At 36.3% G+C, this 17,908-nt stretch overlaps 2 protein-coding genes across 2 annotated transcripts in view; one reads left to right on the forward strand and one right to left on the reverse strand.

The window, feature by feature from the left end:
• LOC127796819 (protein MICRORCHIDIA 7-like) overlaps nucleotides 1-870 on the forward strand; it is a 46,214-nt gene extending 45,344 nt beyond the window's left edge. The window contains exons 17-19 of the mRNA XM_052329219.1: nucleotides 60-147; nucleotides 562-684; nucleotides 781-870. Coding sequence (XP_052185179.1) covers nucleotides 60-147; nucleotides 562-684; nucleotides 781-870 — 301 coding nt within the window. The remainder of the gene's footprint in view (nucleotides 1-59; nucleotides 148-561; nucleotides 685-780) is intronic.
• A 13,975-nt stretch (nucleotides 871-14,845) lies between these two features.
• LOC127796651 (exocyst complex component EXO70B1-like) lies at nucleotides 14,846-17,113 on the reverse strand. Its single transcript, XM_052328906.1, has one exon. The coding sequence runs from the start codon at nucleotides 16,834-16,836 to the stop codon at nucleotides 14,992-14,994; it is 1,845 nt and encodes a 614-aa protein (XP_052184866.1). The 5' UTR covers nucleotides 16,837-17,113; the 3' UTR covers nucleotides 14,846-14,991.
• Between the last annotated feature and the right edge of the window lie 795 nt (nucleotides 17,114-17,908).

The raw sequence follows: 17,908 nt of genomic DNA on the forward strand, positions 1-17,908 counted from the left end.
CATGATGCCTGCCACTCACTCATGATCCTCATGGTGAAGTATACCTTTTCTGTTGGTAGATCAAAGAATGAAGACAGATTGACGGTGGCAGATTTGTTGCATGATCTGGAGGCTGAAAGGGATCGACGTCACTCACTAGAAACTGAAGTAAGTACATCATCTTTCTTTGCCCTCTGGAAATCTAATTGACACTATTACAGTACATGTCATCCCGTAGCTGCATGGAAATACAAATTTCATGAATGGTGAACTGATATCCAGAGAACATTATGCCTAGGAACCAAACATATTCAGATGGGTTTGTTTATATTTATACTGAATGGGTTTAGCAACAGGTATTAAACTAGTAGGAACAATTTAAATCACAATGGAGAGAAAAGTATTTCAAAAATTTTTGAGAAGTATGAAATAGCTGGCTTTTTTTTTTTTTTTTGGATGAAGGAAATAGATGTTAGTGAATTGATGGATATTGAAAATAATGTGATCCTTTTTCTTTTTTTTTTTTTTTTTTTGGGGGGGGGGGGGGAGGTGGCGCTAATGTTGATCCTTATTTCTAATCAGCTTCAGGAAGCACAACAAAAAATGGAGGAGCTGGATAAAGAACAAGAAGCTCTAATTAACATATTCTCGGAAGAGCGGTATCGGCGAGATACTGAGGAGGCTCGTTTGCGAAACAAGTTAGCAGTAAGGAATTATGTTCCTTTGTTCCTTCCAGTTTTTCCTGTAATCTATTTTTGCTTTTGTAAGTTTCTTGTATGAGAAAAATCTATTTTTCTGCAGGATGCATCTAATACCATCCAAAAGTTACTTGAAAAGGTGAAGATGCTAGAGAGCAGCAGGGGAGTTCCAAGTTGCAAAAGTGAATTTTGAAGCACATAGAGGCATAGTGTGCTAGCCCTTGGCCTTTGATACGCACGCACACGCACGCCCCGGTGCAGGGCATAATGGTTGGAACAGGCATTGTGCACTTTTCCACGTCAACCAACCAAATTAAGTTTAACAAAACGGTTTAAAGCTTTCCAGATCACCCTGAAGTAACTAAAAACCAGGAGCATAAGAGACTGAAGCCAGCCTAGGTTGTAAAGGTGTTACTTTCTTATTTATTAAACTTTATATGAACTTAATAAAGTTTGACATTTTGCTTGGAAATTATATATAAACTTCTTATATAGGTGTGCTGGCCCTTTGAGATTATACTTAATGGTCGTTTGCTTGATTTTTGTGCTGGTGGAACATCAGGGTTATTGACTTAATGTTTTTTTTTCTTCAATTCATTCTACTGTCTAAATTTAATGGTGCATTTCCTTCATGGAGAATGAATGAATTAAGGTATTTTAATTTGTAAAGCTTAGAAGAAGTCTACCACATTGCATGAAGTCTGTAAATAGATTTGATTATCACACGAAGCACAAGCTGCTGTAACATTTCACAGAAAACATCCTATTGTGCAATGTTCAAGTTCATTAGCTACCCTAGTCTGTACATATAATATCATTTTGATAATTATTTCAACATAGACCAAGAATTGAAGTAGTGAAGGCCAATCTCATGGGTGGCTCTTAAGGCTTTCGGGAGGGATTGGACGAATGTAAGGTATCTGTTATCTTGGGAGCACTGGAAACACTCAAATTAATTTACGGAACACACACACTTGCGCACAATTGTTACAGGATAAGACAACAATATAGAACAGAATAGGAATAAACAACAGAATCATAAGACTCACAAGACACTAAGGATTTATCCTGGTTCAGATCATCAAGTAGTTGATGACCCTACGTCCAGCCTTAAACCAGAGCAATCTTCCTTTAGTTATTGAATGAATCAGTACACCGAAGGCCTCACACGAGTACACAATTTATAGAGATTACAAAGATTATCAACAACTAGGCTTTTCTCTCAATAGCACTCGTATGTTTCATGCTCTCTAATCGATTACCGTAGCTTTCTATTTATAAACCATAGGGGCAGATTTTACTAGACTTGAACACTGGTAGTTACCATTACAAGCAGTTGCCTAACTAACTGACTGACTGAAGCTTGAGGCTTTGACTGATTTCAATCTGTGCTTTTGGGCTTTACTCGATGCAAACACATAACAATTCTCCACCATTTGCACAAGTACTACCCAAACTTGAGTAATGATCTGCTCTCCTTAGGACCTGCTTATACACCTGTTCATTACCTGTAGAAGCCTTAAACAGTGTTGCAACTTGGCTATTGGAATAGCCTTGGTGAACATACCAGCAGCATTGTTTTCCCCTGCAACTTTGATCAGATTTATCTATTTCTTTTCAAGAATTTCTCTGATAAAATGATGCCTTACATCTATGTGTTTAGTTATTTCATGATGTGCTTGATTTTTAGCTAAGTGTATAGCACTTTGACTATCACACATCAGGGTTGATGTTACAGTTTTCCCAAGCAATTCACTTGTTAAACCTTTCAACCATAGGGCTTCTTTTATAGCTTCTGAGACTGCTATATATTCTGCATTTGTGGTTGAGAGTGCCACCACAGATTGCAAACTAGTTTTTCAACTAATGGTTGAATTCCATAGCTTAAATACATACCTTGTGGTTGACCTTCTCTTGTCTAAATCTGCTGCATAATCAACATCTGTAAATCCAAGGATGCTTGGCTCTTCTTCTTTTTTAGCTCCACCATAAACCAAAGCCATATTAATAGAACCTTTTAGGTATCTGAAAATCCATTTCACAGTATTCCAATGAGCCTTTCCTAGATTAGCCATAAACCTACTTGTTACACTTATCGCATGAGCTAAGTTTGGTCTTGTACATACCATGCTATACATGAGGCTGCCTACAACACTGGAATAAGGTATTTTCGTCATTTCCTCACTACTTATTTCCTCAGTGGGTGATTGCTTAGATGATAGTTTAAAATGCTGAGCAAATGGAACATTTACACCCTTAGCATCTGTTATATGAAACTTCTTGATAAGCTTCTCAAGGTAGAATCTCTGAGATAGGAGAATTTTTCTCTACTATCTATCTCTAGAAATTTCTATACCTAAGATCTTCTTTGCCTCCTCCAACTCCTTCATCTCAAAGGCTGACTTCAGTTTCAGCTTTAGATATTGAATTTCTTCATTTGATTGACTTGCTATTAGCATATCATCAACATAGAGGAGTAGGTATATAGAGATCTTATTAGAAACATGCCTAAAATACACACAACAATCATATGAACTCCTTTTATACCCTTGGTTTAACATGAATTTATCAAATTTCTTATACCACTACCTAGGGGATTGTTTTAATCCATAGAGGGACTTTCTCAGCAAGCATACTTGCTTCCCTTTTCCTCTTGATTCAAATCCTTTTGGCTGTTCCATTAGAATGTTTTCTTCTAATTCACCATGCAAGAAGGCAGTGGTTACATCCATTTGTTCTAGGTATAGATTTAGGTGAGTTATTATAGCTAATAGGACTCTAATAGAGGTATTCCTAACCACTAGTGAAAAAAACTTCATTAAAGTCAATCCCGAGTACTTGAGTAAACCCTCTTGCTACTAACCTAGCATTATACTCAGGTTTCTCATCTTTTCTAGCTCCCTCCTTAATCTTAAATAGCCATTTACAACCTATCACCCTTTGTCCAAGAGGTCTATTTACTAGAGTCCAGGTCTAATTTTTTCTAGCGACTCCATCTCAGATTTCATGGCTACTATTCATCTATGGGAGTCCTTGGAGTGAACAGCTTCTTCATAAGTAAGAGGCTTATCTTCTGTTACCTCCATTGCACTTGTCAGTGCATATGACACAAGATATGAGAATCCATATCTTGCTGGTGGCCTGCTAAGTCTCCTTGGTCTGTCCCTGGTCAGATTGTATTGCTGCAAATTTGTATGTTGGTATGTGTCTAAACCATCCTCATTTTCCTCACTATCCTCACACTCTTCACTATCATTTTGGTGATCTATTTCCTGATTCTGAGGACTGTCTAAATCATTATCATGAATTTTATCTTGCAGTTCAACATCCACCGACTTAGATTTACCCTCTAAATCCTTTTGATCATCTACCTTAATGTCCTTAATAGTGGAACCCTCATCAAAGTTGGCATCCCTGCTCACAATTGTCCTAGTCAGACCTGATTCCAAATTCCACAACTTGTATCCCTTTACCCCAGAAGGATAACCAACAAACGAGCACCTCTTTGCTCTAGGTTCTAATTTTCCATGCTTTACATGCACATAGGCTAAACATCCAAACACCCTCAAATAATCTAAACTCGGCTCATGTCCAAACCACATCTCATAGGGAGTTTTAAAGCCTATAGCAGCTGGTGGGGACCTATTTATAACATAAGCTGCAGTTGCTACAGCTTCCCCCCAAAATGCCTTTGGTAATTTTGCATGAAAAAACATGCATTTAACCCTTTCAAGCAGGGTTCTATTCATTCTTTCTCCTAAACCATTTTGTTTAGGGTTACCTGGAGCTATGTGGTGTCTTAGAATACCAATTTCATTGCACAGCTGGGTAAATTCCTTATTGCAAAACTCTAGACCATTATCTGTCCTAATGATCTTCATTTTCCTTCCTTTCTGATTTTCTACCATGGTTTTCCAAAATTTAAAAACTTCAAATGTATGATCTTTTGATTTTAAGACATAAACCCAAACCATTCTAGAGTAATCATCAACTATGGACAGAAAATACCTAGCACCTCCATGAGATAAAGTCTATGCAGGGCCCCATAAATCTGAATGAATATATTCTAGAGGAGCCTTAGAAGAATGTATAGCTTCCTTAGAAAATTTAATTTTCTAACCTTTTGCAGCTTTTCCAAATATACATGACTCACATTAGTCTAAATTGTGACCTTTCCAGTGCCTAATATTCCTTGTTTGGACAATTCTCTCAGTCCATGATCACTTATATGTGTCATCCTAAAGTGCCATAGCCTCGTTTGCGCATAAACTTTATTCTCCCCTACTGCAGCTTCACCATATAAAGTGGAAGCTTGCAGCACATAAATTTCATTTTGTAGGTTGGCTTTCATGCATATAAGAGATCCCCTATACACTTTAAGAACTCCACCGTCTCCTCTATAGGAGTAACCATTTTTATCCAATTCACCAAGAGATATTAGGTTTCTTTTTAAATCTAGTACATATCTCACAGATGTTAAAGTCCTAATGGTTCCATCATGCAATTTAATCTTTATATCTCCTATTCCCATTATTCTGCATTCTTGGTTATTTCCTAGCAATACCTTCCCACCAACTATGTCCTAAAAATTTAGAAACCAGTGCCTATAAGGTGTCATATGAAAGGAACAACTAGAATCTAAAATCCAAAACTCTTTTTCTTCCTTTTCAAAAACTATTAAGGCATCTGAACTGTCATAATCAAATTCACAAACATATGTAGAAATTTCAAGGTTACTTCTATCTTGGAACTCTTTATTTCTCTTAGGACAATTCTTCTTAATGTGTCCTTCCCCATGGTAGTGATAGCATTTTATTAACTTCCTGCCACTCCTTGATCTTGACCTAGATCTGTTCCTGCCTCTAAGGTCTTTCCAATCTGGCCTTATTTTGACAGCAAGAACATCCCCAGAAGTGCTCTTACCCTCCACCTTATTCTGCAATTCTTTAGAGTTTGAAGCACTTATAACATCATCAAGAGTTAGTGTATCCTTGCCATGCTTTAATATATCCACAAAAGTTTCATAAGATTTAGGTAAAGAATGGAGTAATACCAGGGCTTTGTCCTCATCATCATACTTTACCTCTATATTTTCAAGATCTAGACACAACTTATTGAATTCATCTATATGATCTTGTAATTTCTGCCCTTCATTTATCTTAAACGTAAAGAACTTAGCCTTCAAATACAACCTATTAGAGAGTGATTTGGTCAGTATAAGCTTTCTAACTTAAGCCATAACTCTGTTGCTGTCTTCATCTTAGAGACCTCTTGCATCACCTTATCTCCTAGACTCAAGATCAAAGTATTGAAAGCTTTCTTACCAATTTCTTTTTTCTTTTCTATGGTATACACAGCAGGCATCTTTGTCTCCCCTTTGAGTGCTTCTTCCAGTCTAAGATTCCCAAGCAAAGCCCTCATCTTCATCTTCCATAAACCAAAATCGTTTTGTCTATCAAACTTCTCGATATCATACCTTGTTGCAAATGAACTTGATGCCATTCCTGCAAGTTAGAATTCTTGGTATATGACTATAGACGATGATTCTTAGATTTTCTTAACTAAACAACCGTGCTCTGATGCCAAGTTGTTATCTTGGGAGCACTGGAAACACTAAAATTGACTTACGAAACACACACACACTTGTGCACAATTGTTACAGGATAAGACAACAATATAGAACATAATAGGAATAAACAACAGAATCATAAAACTCACAAGACACAAAGGATTTATCATCAAGTAGTTGATGACCCTACGTCCAGCCTTAAACTGAGAGCAATCTTCCTTTAATTCTTAAATGAACCAGTACACCAAAGGCCTCACACGAGTACACAATTTACAGAGATTACAAAGACTATCAACAACTAGGCTTTTCACTCAATAGAACTTGTATGTTTCATGCTCTCTAATTGACTACTCCAACCCTCTATTTATAAACCATAAGGGAAGATTTTACAAGACTTGAACACTGGTAGTTACCGTTAGTTACCATTACAAGCGGTTGCCTAACTAACTAACTGACTGAAGTTTGAGGCTTTAACTGATTTTAATATGTGCTTTTAGGCTTTACTCGATGCAAACACATAACAATGTCAAAGTTCAGTCTCTTAAATTAAATGATGGTGGTGGAGGGGAAAAAGAGGAAAGGGATATTAGATATGGTTAGAGAGATTAAATGTTGGAGAGGGGTGGCAGAAGCAAAGATGGAGGAAAAGTTGGGAGAAGAGGGAATAGAAAGGGTATTGAGGTAAGCTTTGGAAATGGTATCGTAGGGAAGGGCAAGGTGGGCAAAAGTGGGAGAAAAGGAAATGAGAGTGATGGAAAAAGGGGTAATTGGGGCAAGGGGGGAATTGATGTAAAGGAGGCCAAGGGAAACCATAGGGTGGGACATATGGAAGAAAGAACTTTGATAAATTCAAAGAACTTGGTAATGATAATTCATGTATGTTTTTCCCACACAAGGTGATACTCTTCTTAGGTGGTTTGTAACTCAGGGTATCTTCAAACTTGGAAAATTTCAGGCTGCGAATGACTGAGCTTTTCACACAATCAACCCCTTTTACTGATGGTATGCCCAACTTGTACACCCCATACTTGTTTGTGGTTCTGTTAACTAATATACTAATTTGCTCTATCACTTTGGGCGAATTGGGTTTGAATTTACACTCTACATGAACATCAACTCTTAATGTCTGAAATTCAAAGTCTGGAATAAACTTCTTTAGTAGTTAATTCCATTTCTTAAACATGACAGTAGAATGTACATTTAGAGTTTAACATTACCTGATAAGAAGTAGCTTTGTTTAGAGAAAGTGTTGCCGTAGCAAATGTCACAATACACAACACCCACCATAGTGACGTGAGGGGTGAGTTTGGAGGGCTCAGCCACCAGAAAAGGTAGGCGTGTGGCCAAAGATGCAAGAAGAAGAAGAAGAAGAAGAAGAAGAAGAAGAAGAAGAAGAAACATTGGATTCATGGAATGGAAGTAGGGAAGATATACTTGCAGAATGAAACAGGATCAGATGGTCTTATTCGAAGAGCATATGGAATACGAAAAACATATATATGATGAGGCCCATGATGGGGTGGTGCAGTCAGCACCAACTATGATGAGTCAATCTGTCCATGTCATAGGAAAGCATTTTCCATTCACTATAAACAAATATATGTGAAGAGGCCCTTTGGCAGATTGTGAGTTAAGTCCATGAGGGGGATAGAGGTTGGATTAAATGATTTGTGGGGTTGGCGGGATTGATTAAGAATTTAGGAGTCCTTTCACACACACATCTAGAGAGAGGCAAGGTGTCAGAAAGGAAGATTTGGAATTACTGGTGTTTAAGGCTAGTGGTTGTGTTAGTTTCTTTTCGTGACTATCCATCACCCGGTAAACTAAAAACTAACCAACTTTTATCAATATATTCATGCCTTACAATTTGAATCTCCACGTATAAACCATCCAAAATACTAAATAAATGGGCTTGGATTGTACCAACATTTTACTAACTAGTTTAATATAAGTTCTATGTAATTGGGTGGTTATAAAGTAACACATGTTAATTGGGATGATAAATGAGTTTAAAACGGGACGTCCAATGAAGTTTTAGTAGGCTTAGACCATGCAAATGTCTCATACATGTTTATGTTATCTTTTTTTAAGGAAAAGTCCAAGGTAGATTTCTAAGGGTCGTCGTTTGTCTTAATGTATCATATCTAACTCATTGTCTCATGAGATGTAAATAGGTTTACTAATCAACTCCATTTAGGATCTCCCAATGAGAAGTATTTTAATCGAGTTATTTTAAATGTGGTTAATTGAGGAACTCATTTATATTCTTAGTCCCACCCATAAGCTTAGGCTTGACGTAGCTAACAACTCTATTTGATATTTATGGTCTAACAACTACCTTGTTTTTGTGGTAGCATTATTAGTTTCTTCACTCTTTAAAGGGAACACATCGAGATCTAGTGAAGGAGTAATTGAGGCTTGAGGGATTCGACCATGGGCCCACCAATGGTATTGTCTATCAACATCTAAAAATCTTTTATTTTAATTTTAAGTTTAGAAGTTAATATTTTATAAAAATATAACAGAGAAAAATGAGCTCAATACCTCTAACATTTAAATTAAAAGAAAATGGTACTTTAAGGTTTTGAAAATAACAATAACATCTGTTAATTTTATAAATATTGTTACACTAAACCCTTATCATTACTTAACCTCAATTAAAATTTTTAAAATGACTAAAATATCCTTGTCTTTTTTACCCTTCCCATAACTCTCTCTTCCTTTCTTAAATAATGTTTGTTAATCAAGATATAGACCGAAAAAAGTGAGATATGAAAAATAGTCCAGACAAAAGTACTTTCCAATGTATTTGTTAAATTTATATAAAAAGTGATGTTTTACTCTTGTGTTTCACTTATGTGATGATGAAAAATATCAAATGATTTTATACTCTAAATCAAAATATATGATTTGAAAACAAAAATCAATTTCAAGTAATTCCAAGTACCTTTGTGAAAATAAAAACCAAATGATTTATAATTTTCTATAAATAGAGATTTGCACAAACAAATATTAAGATTTAAAAGAATCTCATAAATGGTTTTTCAAATTGATTTTGGATCATTGGATAAATGAAGCAAAATGTTTCAAAGGCAAAAGACCATGTTGTTGAGCCCAAGAAATGCTATTTTTCTAAGTCTAGAAGATTAGCACATTATAATGAGACATATAAGAAAATGTTTTCATTTTGAAAAATTATCTCCTAGTATTTTGATAGATAGTATTTATTGTTGTTAAAACGATTTTTAATGAATTTTTAATAAATAGAATGTACGTATAAATTTATAAAATCTCGAGTTTGTACTGAAACCAAAATTGTATTTTCTTATAGTTATAGATTTTGATTTTTTGGATATTTTTATTGAATCTAAATAGGGGTACTTTCTTATTTACATTTATATATTAAAGTAAATGAAAGGTAAAATATAAATTAAAGAAAATGAATTGTATCTTCAAAGTTTTCATCTATCGACTGTGTGCCTTCAAACTGTCGACTAAGCCCTTGTTTCTGTCGACTAAGTATTTCATTCTGTCGACTATCTCCTTCAATCTGTCGAATATGTGCCATGCATCTGTCGACTATGCTTTTTGATCTGTTTACTATCTTCATGCTTCTGTCGACAAAATCATTTGATCTATCGATCAGTGTGTATTTTTAGAAGAAGTTCCTTCACATTTTTGTTCTATCAACTATTGATTTGGCTTTGTCGATTATGTCTTATTTTTGTTCATATAATTAGTCGATTAAGCTCTTTAGTCTGTCGACAATTTGTATCTCTGACAGTCTCCAACAGTTAGTTTCTCATTCTCCAACGGCTCAAAAATGGCTAGTTTCGGGCAAAGCTTTTGGGAAGCCTATAAATACAAATCAAAGAGATAAATAAGAGGCCAATGGACGGGAATGAAATAATTTGAGCTTACTATTATTCTCATTTGTCTTTACATCAACTGTGCTTCATTTTTCTCCCTTCAAGGCTTTAATCTTTATTTGTATTAATTCATTCAAGCCTTGTTTCATATTTTGAGAGATTGTGTAATTAAGTGATTTATCTCTTAGATGCTCTCTTTATTACATTTCTTGTATTTCTTAGCTTGTGTAGCTAGATGGCTCATTTGAGTGGGAGGTTCTATAATTTTCCTAGTCGCGGACTAAAGAACCTAGCAGGTTTAAGTAAAAGGTTTTAGTGGATTAATTTGAAAATTCTTAGTAAGGAGCTAAGATAGAAGAGTAGGTTTGGGTTAAACCGAACCACTATATATCTTGGTATTTTTGTGTGCTTGTGTTATTTAAATTCTCTTTATTGTCAAGCATCTATTCAATCCTTACTTGCATTAAATTTTTATTTTCAATCAAAATGATTTCAAATTCTATCAAGTTTTTAAAATAATCAATTCACTCCCCTCTTGGTGTGTGCCATAGCACATCCCAGTCCAATAGAAATAAGTCATATGGCTTTTTATCTTGAACTCTCCAGATAAATATTTCTTCTCCTCTTTCGGATAAGTTATCTTGGACCTTACATATAAATTATCTTCATACAACTTTTTCATACTCATTTTTACAAACACTATCTTAATATACAAATTCTCTATAATCTTATTTTCTTCTGCTACAATAGCGACAATGACTTCATCTTTCTCCACCACTCCATTTAAGAAAACCTAGATGGGTGCATCACCGAACACCTAAGTCAATGAACAACCAAAGTGTGAGTGTTCATTAAGATGTTCTTGATCCACAATGAACATCCAAATTTTGGGTTTTCACCCAAAATGAATGCCCGCTTGGTGAAAATATGGTTGTTCGTTAATTCAATGAACATTCAAATCTAGTGTTCTTTGAACATGTTTTTCATCGACGATAGTTTTAGGTTAAGATAATCAACATTGTTCCAACTATCACAATTTAATTTAATCTTGAACTTGAGGGACAAGAGAGAGTCAACTAATCCTTTGCCAAAGGCCTCGAAGGGCAAGACCAGCCATTCTTATCACCATCCCCACTCAAAAAGTATGAAAATACCTTGAAAAGTGAGCCAAAGGTGTGAAAGTTCATTACAAAACCCATAGCTTTTAATTCCTTATCGAATCCCTCACTAAATTAAGTATTGAAATGGCGTTATCTCTGTCGAGTCCTAGGATAGTGTTTCTTGTTTTATAAAGACAATTCAAATCTAGCCGAATAGAACACATGATTCAAGTCTTATTTAAATCATATAAATTCAATTGGTGGTCGATTATTGTGTTATTAATGTGACACCATCTTTGGGAAACAAATGTTTCTTCACTAATTTAACGAGAATATATAAAGGATAAATCTACTTTACACAAGCCTTTTGAAAATAGTAAACAAAAGATATAGCTTGAGGAGCTTGAATTCCGCACTTCAATTAGAATTGAGCATTCTCTATGTTGGTCTTGAGTCTCTCAAGTATTTATAATTTTTCCTTCTTTAATGCATTTGTCAATTTATTTGAAGGATAAAAGCATTAACCTATAACTTGCAAGAACATTCCTCTTTCTTGTCTTTCCAACGGTTAGTAATTAATTTGAAAATCAATTTGCATACAATTTTCTTGAAAGAATGATTAGACAACATTTAATGAGAATATGATTGTTTGAAAATTAAAAATAGTTACATTTAATACAGTCTTAACGGTTATATTTTTGAATTTTCAAAAAGTATTAGTTGAATAAGACAGACTGTTACTCGAGTAAGATACAAGATTATTTGAGTGGTCTTAACATTCAGTTGATTTAAATAAATATTACTCGACTACTGAATAATCTTGCTCGATTAAGATTAATTATCAGTTACATGAGTCATAACTTAACTACTCATATTTGTTACTCGACTAAAAAAGATAACAATCGATTATAAACATTTTTTACTCGATTAACTTTTTAACCACTTTATTGTTTCAATATGTTACTCAATCAAATGATTTTGATACTCAACCAAAGAATATCGTATTACTTGATTAAACATTTCTCTTAATCGATTAAATATTCAAGTACAATTATGTCCAAGAATTGTTACTCAATTAAGAAATTAAGTTACTCTACTAAGTAGAATATTACTCGATTATAGAATAATTCTTAATTGATTAATTCTTTGAGTCCCTTTTTGTTTCAAAAATTGTTATTCAATTTAAAAATCGTGCACTTGACTAACTAAGATGTTACTTGAAAGACTAATACTTAGTCGATTAAACTCTTAAATACATCTCTATCAAAATATTATTACTTGATTAAAAAATTATGTTACTTGACTAAGTTAAGTGCTACGTGATTAAGAATAACTTCTCTGTCAATTAATCTATTGAGCATATTTCTATTCAAGAATAATTACTCAATTACAAAGATTTATTACTCGACTAAAATATCTCTTAGTCGAGTAACACTTTTATTCACTCAATTAACATACTTCATCACTTATTCAAGTAACGTAAATGAGTAATTGATTAAGTATCTTGACTATACTCAATTATAAAGAGAATTTAGTCAAATAAGATACTTATTACCCGATTAAAATATTTTCTTACTTGTTTAAAAATGATTACTTGATTAAGTTCAATTTGTTAGTTGATTAACATTTTTAGATCTTAAACTCGATTAATAATATATTTTACTCGAGTAATATTTAAAAGTTAATTAAAATTGGTATTTTCAAACATAATTACTCAATTAAGATGGATTTTTAATCGAGTAAAAGGTATATTAATTGATTAAATTAGATATATTACTCAATTCACATTTAATTTTTAGTTTAAGTATATGTTTTATAGAAAGTATCAAAATCAAGGATTTAACAAAAAATAACAGCAATATCAATTTGCTTTAGTAATGATATTTAATTTGTATTTTATTCATGTTATATGCTATTGACACTAACCATAATTGGATAGGGCTTATGGTTATATTAGGGATAGTGTCAAGACCCTGTTTTGGGTCATCACAGAGATGGTATTAATGCTTTAAGTTTTATGATATGACACTTTATCTACCTCCTAGACATTGTACACAATTATGCCAATGATAAGACACTCCCAAATGAACTAATATTACATTATATTGTATATATAGATAAAGTTTTTAGCAATATAGTTGTAAATATGAATTGTGACATAATCACAATTTAATCCTTTTAAATGGCTTTTTCGATCTTAAATGCAAAAAATAAACAAAAATGTTGTTTATACACTACATTGTATACTCTTAACTTCAATGGGTTGTCCTTCATCTAATTATTATAAATAATGTTACAGTTTTTGTGAAATAAATGTAAAATACACTAAATTTTGGTGTCTTTTACAATGTGATCACTAAACTTCAATTCCTTACAAAGTGATCACAAAAAATTTAAAATATTTTACAATTTGATCACATTTAAAATTTTCCCACGTGCACTCACCAGAGCTCTTATCATGGCAATGACGTGGTACTGGTGTGACGATGACGTGACAAACAGTCAAAGTCACATGTTGAGTGTATAAAACTACCAATTAAAATACGCCATGTGGCATAGCCCCATCCCTATCAAACCCATTCTTCTTCCCTCTCTCTCCCTCCACATCTCTCTTTCTTCCCCATGTGTGACCGAAGCAATCAGAGGCAACGACGAAACAGTGGGTGACTGGTGGTGGAGGCGGCAATGAAGCAACAGTGACTAATGGGTGAAGCAGTAGTGACTGAAGCAGCGACTAGCAAAGCAGAAGCGTTGATGGCGGCAGCTTCAACAACGGTGGCGAACGACAATAGAGGCGACGCAGTGGCGTCGGAGGCGAATGACGACGATCGACGACTAGAAAGGGAGGCTAGCAAACACGGGCGAGAAGAGAGAAAGAAGGGGGAAGGAGAATGAGTTTGATGGGGATGGGGTCCTGCCACATGGCGCATTTTCATTGACCGTTTTGTACACTCAACATGTAACTTTAACTGTTTGTCACGTCATCGCCATGCCAGCACCATGTCATCGCCACGACAGGGGCTCCGGTGAGTGCACGCTGGAAAATCTTAAATATGACTAGATTACAAAATATTTCAAACTTTTATGATCATTTTGAAGTTTAGTGAGTACATTGCAAAAGACACCAAAATTTGGTGATCTTTGGTGTAATTTATCCATAAAAAGGAGTGTACAAACTCAATGCTGTAATAGCATTTCTGAAAAATAAACTACATAAAATTTGGGTGAAAATGATCTAAATTCTATTAGGAGTCTGAATGGAGTTTACCTAAAACAAAATAACTTTTAAGGTTCAATGCATACTAGAGCATTGACTGCTCATGTCCTTTTGGGCTTGCCCAAAAATGGTGGCCCCCAAATGCTCTAATTGGTCCAAAATGTGGCCCAAAGCCGAAAAATCATCCAAGTAGAGACAGTCCATATGTAGCTAGGTTGCATGCATGCCTCGCCAAGTCATCCGTATCAATTAATTTGAATATGATTTGTAATAAAAAGTTCCACACCACTCCAGGGCAGGCACGCAGGCAGCCGATGAATTTAACCTTGAAAAGCTCATTAATCTGAATAGTGAATACAATGACAACTATATATATATATATATATATTCTATACAAAATTATGCTACATTATTATTCGTTAGGTAGACACCACGAAATTCATATAAACTTGCATCCATAAGAGTTTGCATCTACTATAGAAAAAGAAAAGGTGAATTAATCAATGTACGACCACCAGCACGAGCACGAGCACGTAAATATTAATTATTGTTGTTAATATTATGTTTTCTTCTTACCCATAGAAGTAGGGTTCCCATCAAATAACTCGTCAATCAATGCTTCAACATCCTCGGGTTGGTACTTAATGTACTTGTCCGCTTTCTCCAAGTTCTGCCTGAACCTCCCCAAGAGATTCCGGTACGCTGGAATCACCAACGCCGATATGGCCACCCTGAGCTCCGACTGCAGCTGCTCGTCACTCACCACCCACGTGCTCTGCGTCTTGTGGATCTCCTCGAACTGCGTGTTGAACGTCTTCATCCTCTCCTTCACCACTGCCTTGTTCACCTTCCCCCCTTTCGAATGAGCCACTTCCTGGTTCAGGTTCTGCAACACTTTCCCCCACGTTTCCCGCTGGTAGTTCTTGTGGTACTGCCTCACCACCGTCGATCGCGTGCGGTACCACGTGTCCCCTACCAATTGGAGGATCTCGCTCGACGCTTTGATCTTTTGCAGGATGTACCGCCCGTTGTTCATCAGGAATATGTGACTCAGTGATTGGTCTTTGTAGAGGTTCGACTTGGCGCTCAGATTTGCGTCCAGCAGATCCATCGCTGTCATCAGCTGCTTTGCAAACGGCGATGGCTGATCCTCGGCTTGGTTTTCAGAGCCAGCGTTTTTCCGGAATATCTCTTCCATGGCGTCCTTGTACTCGCAGGTGTATTCTAGATAATTCATGACGTAGCTGGTCAGCGGGTGAATTGCTCCCCCAGGAACCGCAGTTTTTGCCGTGTCGCTTTTGATTGAATTCTCCAAATCACAGAATATGGACGCCGCGGCCTCGCCGACTCGGTCAGCGATGGCGGATATCTCCTTGCTCAGATCGCGGCTACAGTTCTCCGAGCACGATGTGTTGATGGCTTGAACCAGATTTCGGAGAGTCTCATACATGTCCAAGTACTTAAACAGCTTCTCCACAAATCGCCGAGTCAAAACCACCGCGTCAACGAAGTTTAGGAGTTGGATGACCACTGCGCGAGCGAGGTTGCTGAAGAGGATTTCGGAGATTGACGGAGAATTGCAAAAGACGGAGTCGCAGAGGTCACGCTCGCCGGAGAGGAGAATGCCAGCACAGTGCTTGGCGACTTTGATCCACTTGGCGATCTCTGCCTCCAACGTCTCCCATTGCATCTTCTGCGCATCGTCCATGCTAATCATGTCGAATTTCAGGTTCTTCAATAGTTCGTTGAAGCCATTTCGCCTCGCCACGCTGTAGACCTGACAGCATTCCGTCTCGTAGCCAGCCTCGATCATCGTCGACGCAATTGTGGTCATCCTCGTCACCACCTCCGGCGGAAAGTTGAGTTCTCCTGTCTCCAAAGCAGATCGGTCCCAAGTCTTGCATTCCTCCAGCAGATCGCGTAACAAATCTTCGAAGAACGACATTGCTCGCTGCAACACAGCGCTCGTCCGGTTAAGGGACGGCGTAGAAGGAAAATCGCCGAAAGCATTACTCAGCTTAGCTATCTTTTTTACCGCCTCGAGAAAAAACGAATCATCCTCCGTGATTTTGCCTAACTTGGCTTCGCCATTTGCAGAATAGTACTTGGCAATCCCGGACTCGATGAGTTTCAGGAATGTCTCAACCGATTCCGGCACATCCGGCGGCTTCGATTTATCGTCGACGGCGGACAATGTCTCGGTGAATCGATCAATCTCTTGGAAAACTTGGCCAGCCGTCTGATCATCAATCTCGTCCTCGAGAATGATGTTTTCTTTGACGTCCGATCTGTGCTGATCGTTGGTGGACAAATCGGGAGTTTTAGGAGTGGAAACATCGCTCTTTCTTCGGACATGGCGTCCTATAAAACTAGCGGCCTTTTCAGAATGATGAATCTTCTCCATTCGTTGGCTGCTTTTGCTGTTAATTTCTTCTGGATTACAGATATGGAGTTTGGAAACGAAGAATCATGAGGGAAATCGAACAACAATTGCACATTGTAGTAATAATAATAATAATAATGGGAAATTTGCTCGATCGATCGCGAAAGATGGCGGGGATTGATTTTGTTTGATCGTGTTTTGGTTGAGGATTGGATTTGGATTTGGATTAGATTGGAAGGGAAGCTTTGTGTGAAGGAACAAGCGTTCTCTCTTCCAGAAACAGAGAGCTTTGCCTTTTTCTGAGCCGTATATTTCTATTGGTGGTAATTCGCTGTTGACCCGCCATATATAGGCGCCCATGCATTTTTGTCTTCTGCATCACCGCTTGCTTGCTTTTATTTTCTGTTGAAACCTGATCCGATCCGATCCGACCGTAAACCGGGTTACCGGCTGGTTCGATCCAATACCAGTGCTTTATGCCTTGAACCTGTAATTAAACCGGGAACCCTAATATCTGGACCGGTGATTTAAGGCATTAATCCCCTCTTTTCTACATTTAGTATTTGATTTTCCTTCGGCATTCAATCCCCTTTGCAACCTATTATTCGAATCAAACGCGCCCAACACTATCGATCAACTCGAGATATCTGTATTATAGAATTTTTTCTTTTATCTCATTAAATATGTATGTATATATATATATATATGCAAAGCGCGAACTGCAAACAACAAGTCTCTAGAGATTGATTTATGTTAGTAGATTTTGCAGTATATATGTGACATATATTAGCTTGATTTATGACATTCATCTTCGGTTAATTTCACAACTTCGTTATGGAATCTGTTGGTTTGATTTTTAGCCTGATTTATGGGTCAATTAGCAAATTCTCTAGAGATTGATTACATACACTTTACTGAAAAGCTGCAAAGAAAATATTGAGAAAATATTGAGATACCTACAAGAAACAAAGAATTATACGCTCGTATACAAGGAATCTGCCTTTTAGAAGTGACTAGATGTTCATTCAAATTTTGATAGATGCCTTGGAAGTTCACATTTGGAAATCAGTTTTTATTAGCAGAAGGAACAGTA

Source organism: Diospyros lotus, chromosome 3 (genome assembly GCF_014633365.1).
Source record: "Diospyros lotus cultivar Yz01 chromosome 3, ASM1463336v1, whole genome shotgun sequence".
In the NCBI taxonomy this organism is placed as follows: Eukaryota; Viridiplantae; Streptophyta; class Magnoliopsida; order Ericales; family Ebenaceae; genus Diospyros; species Diospyros lotus.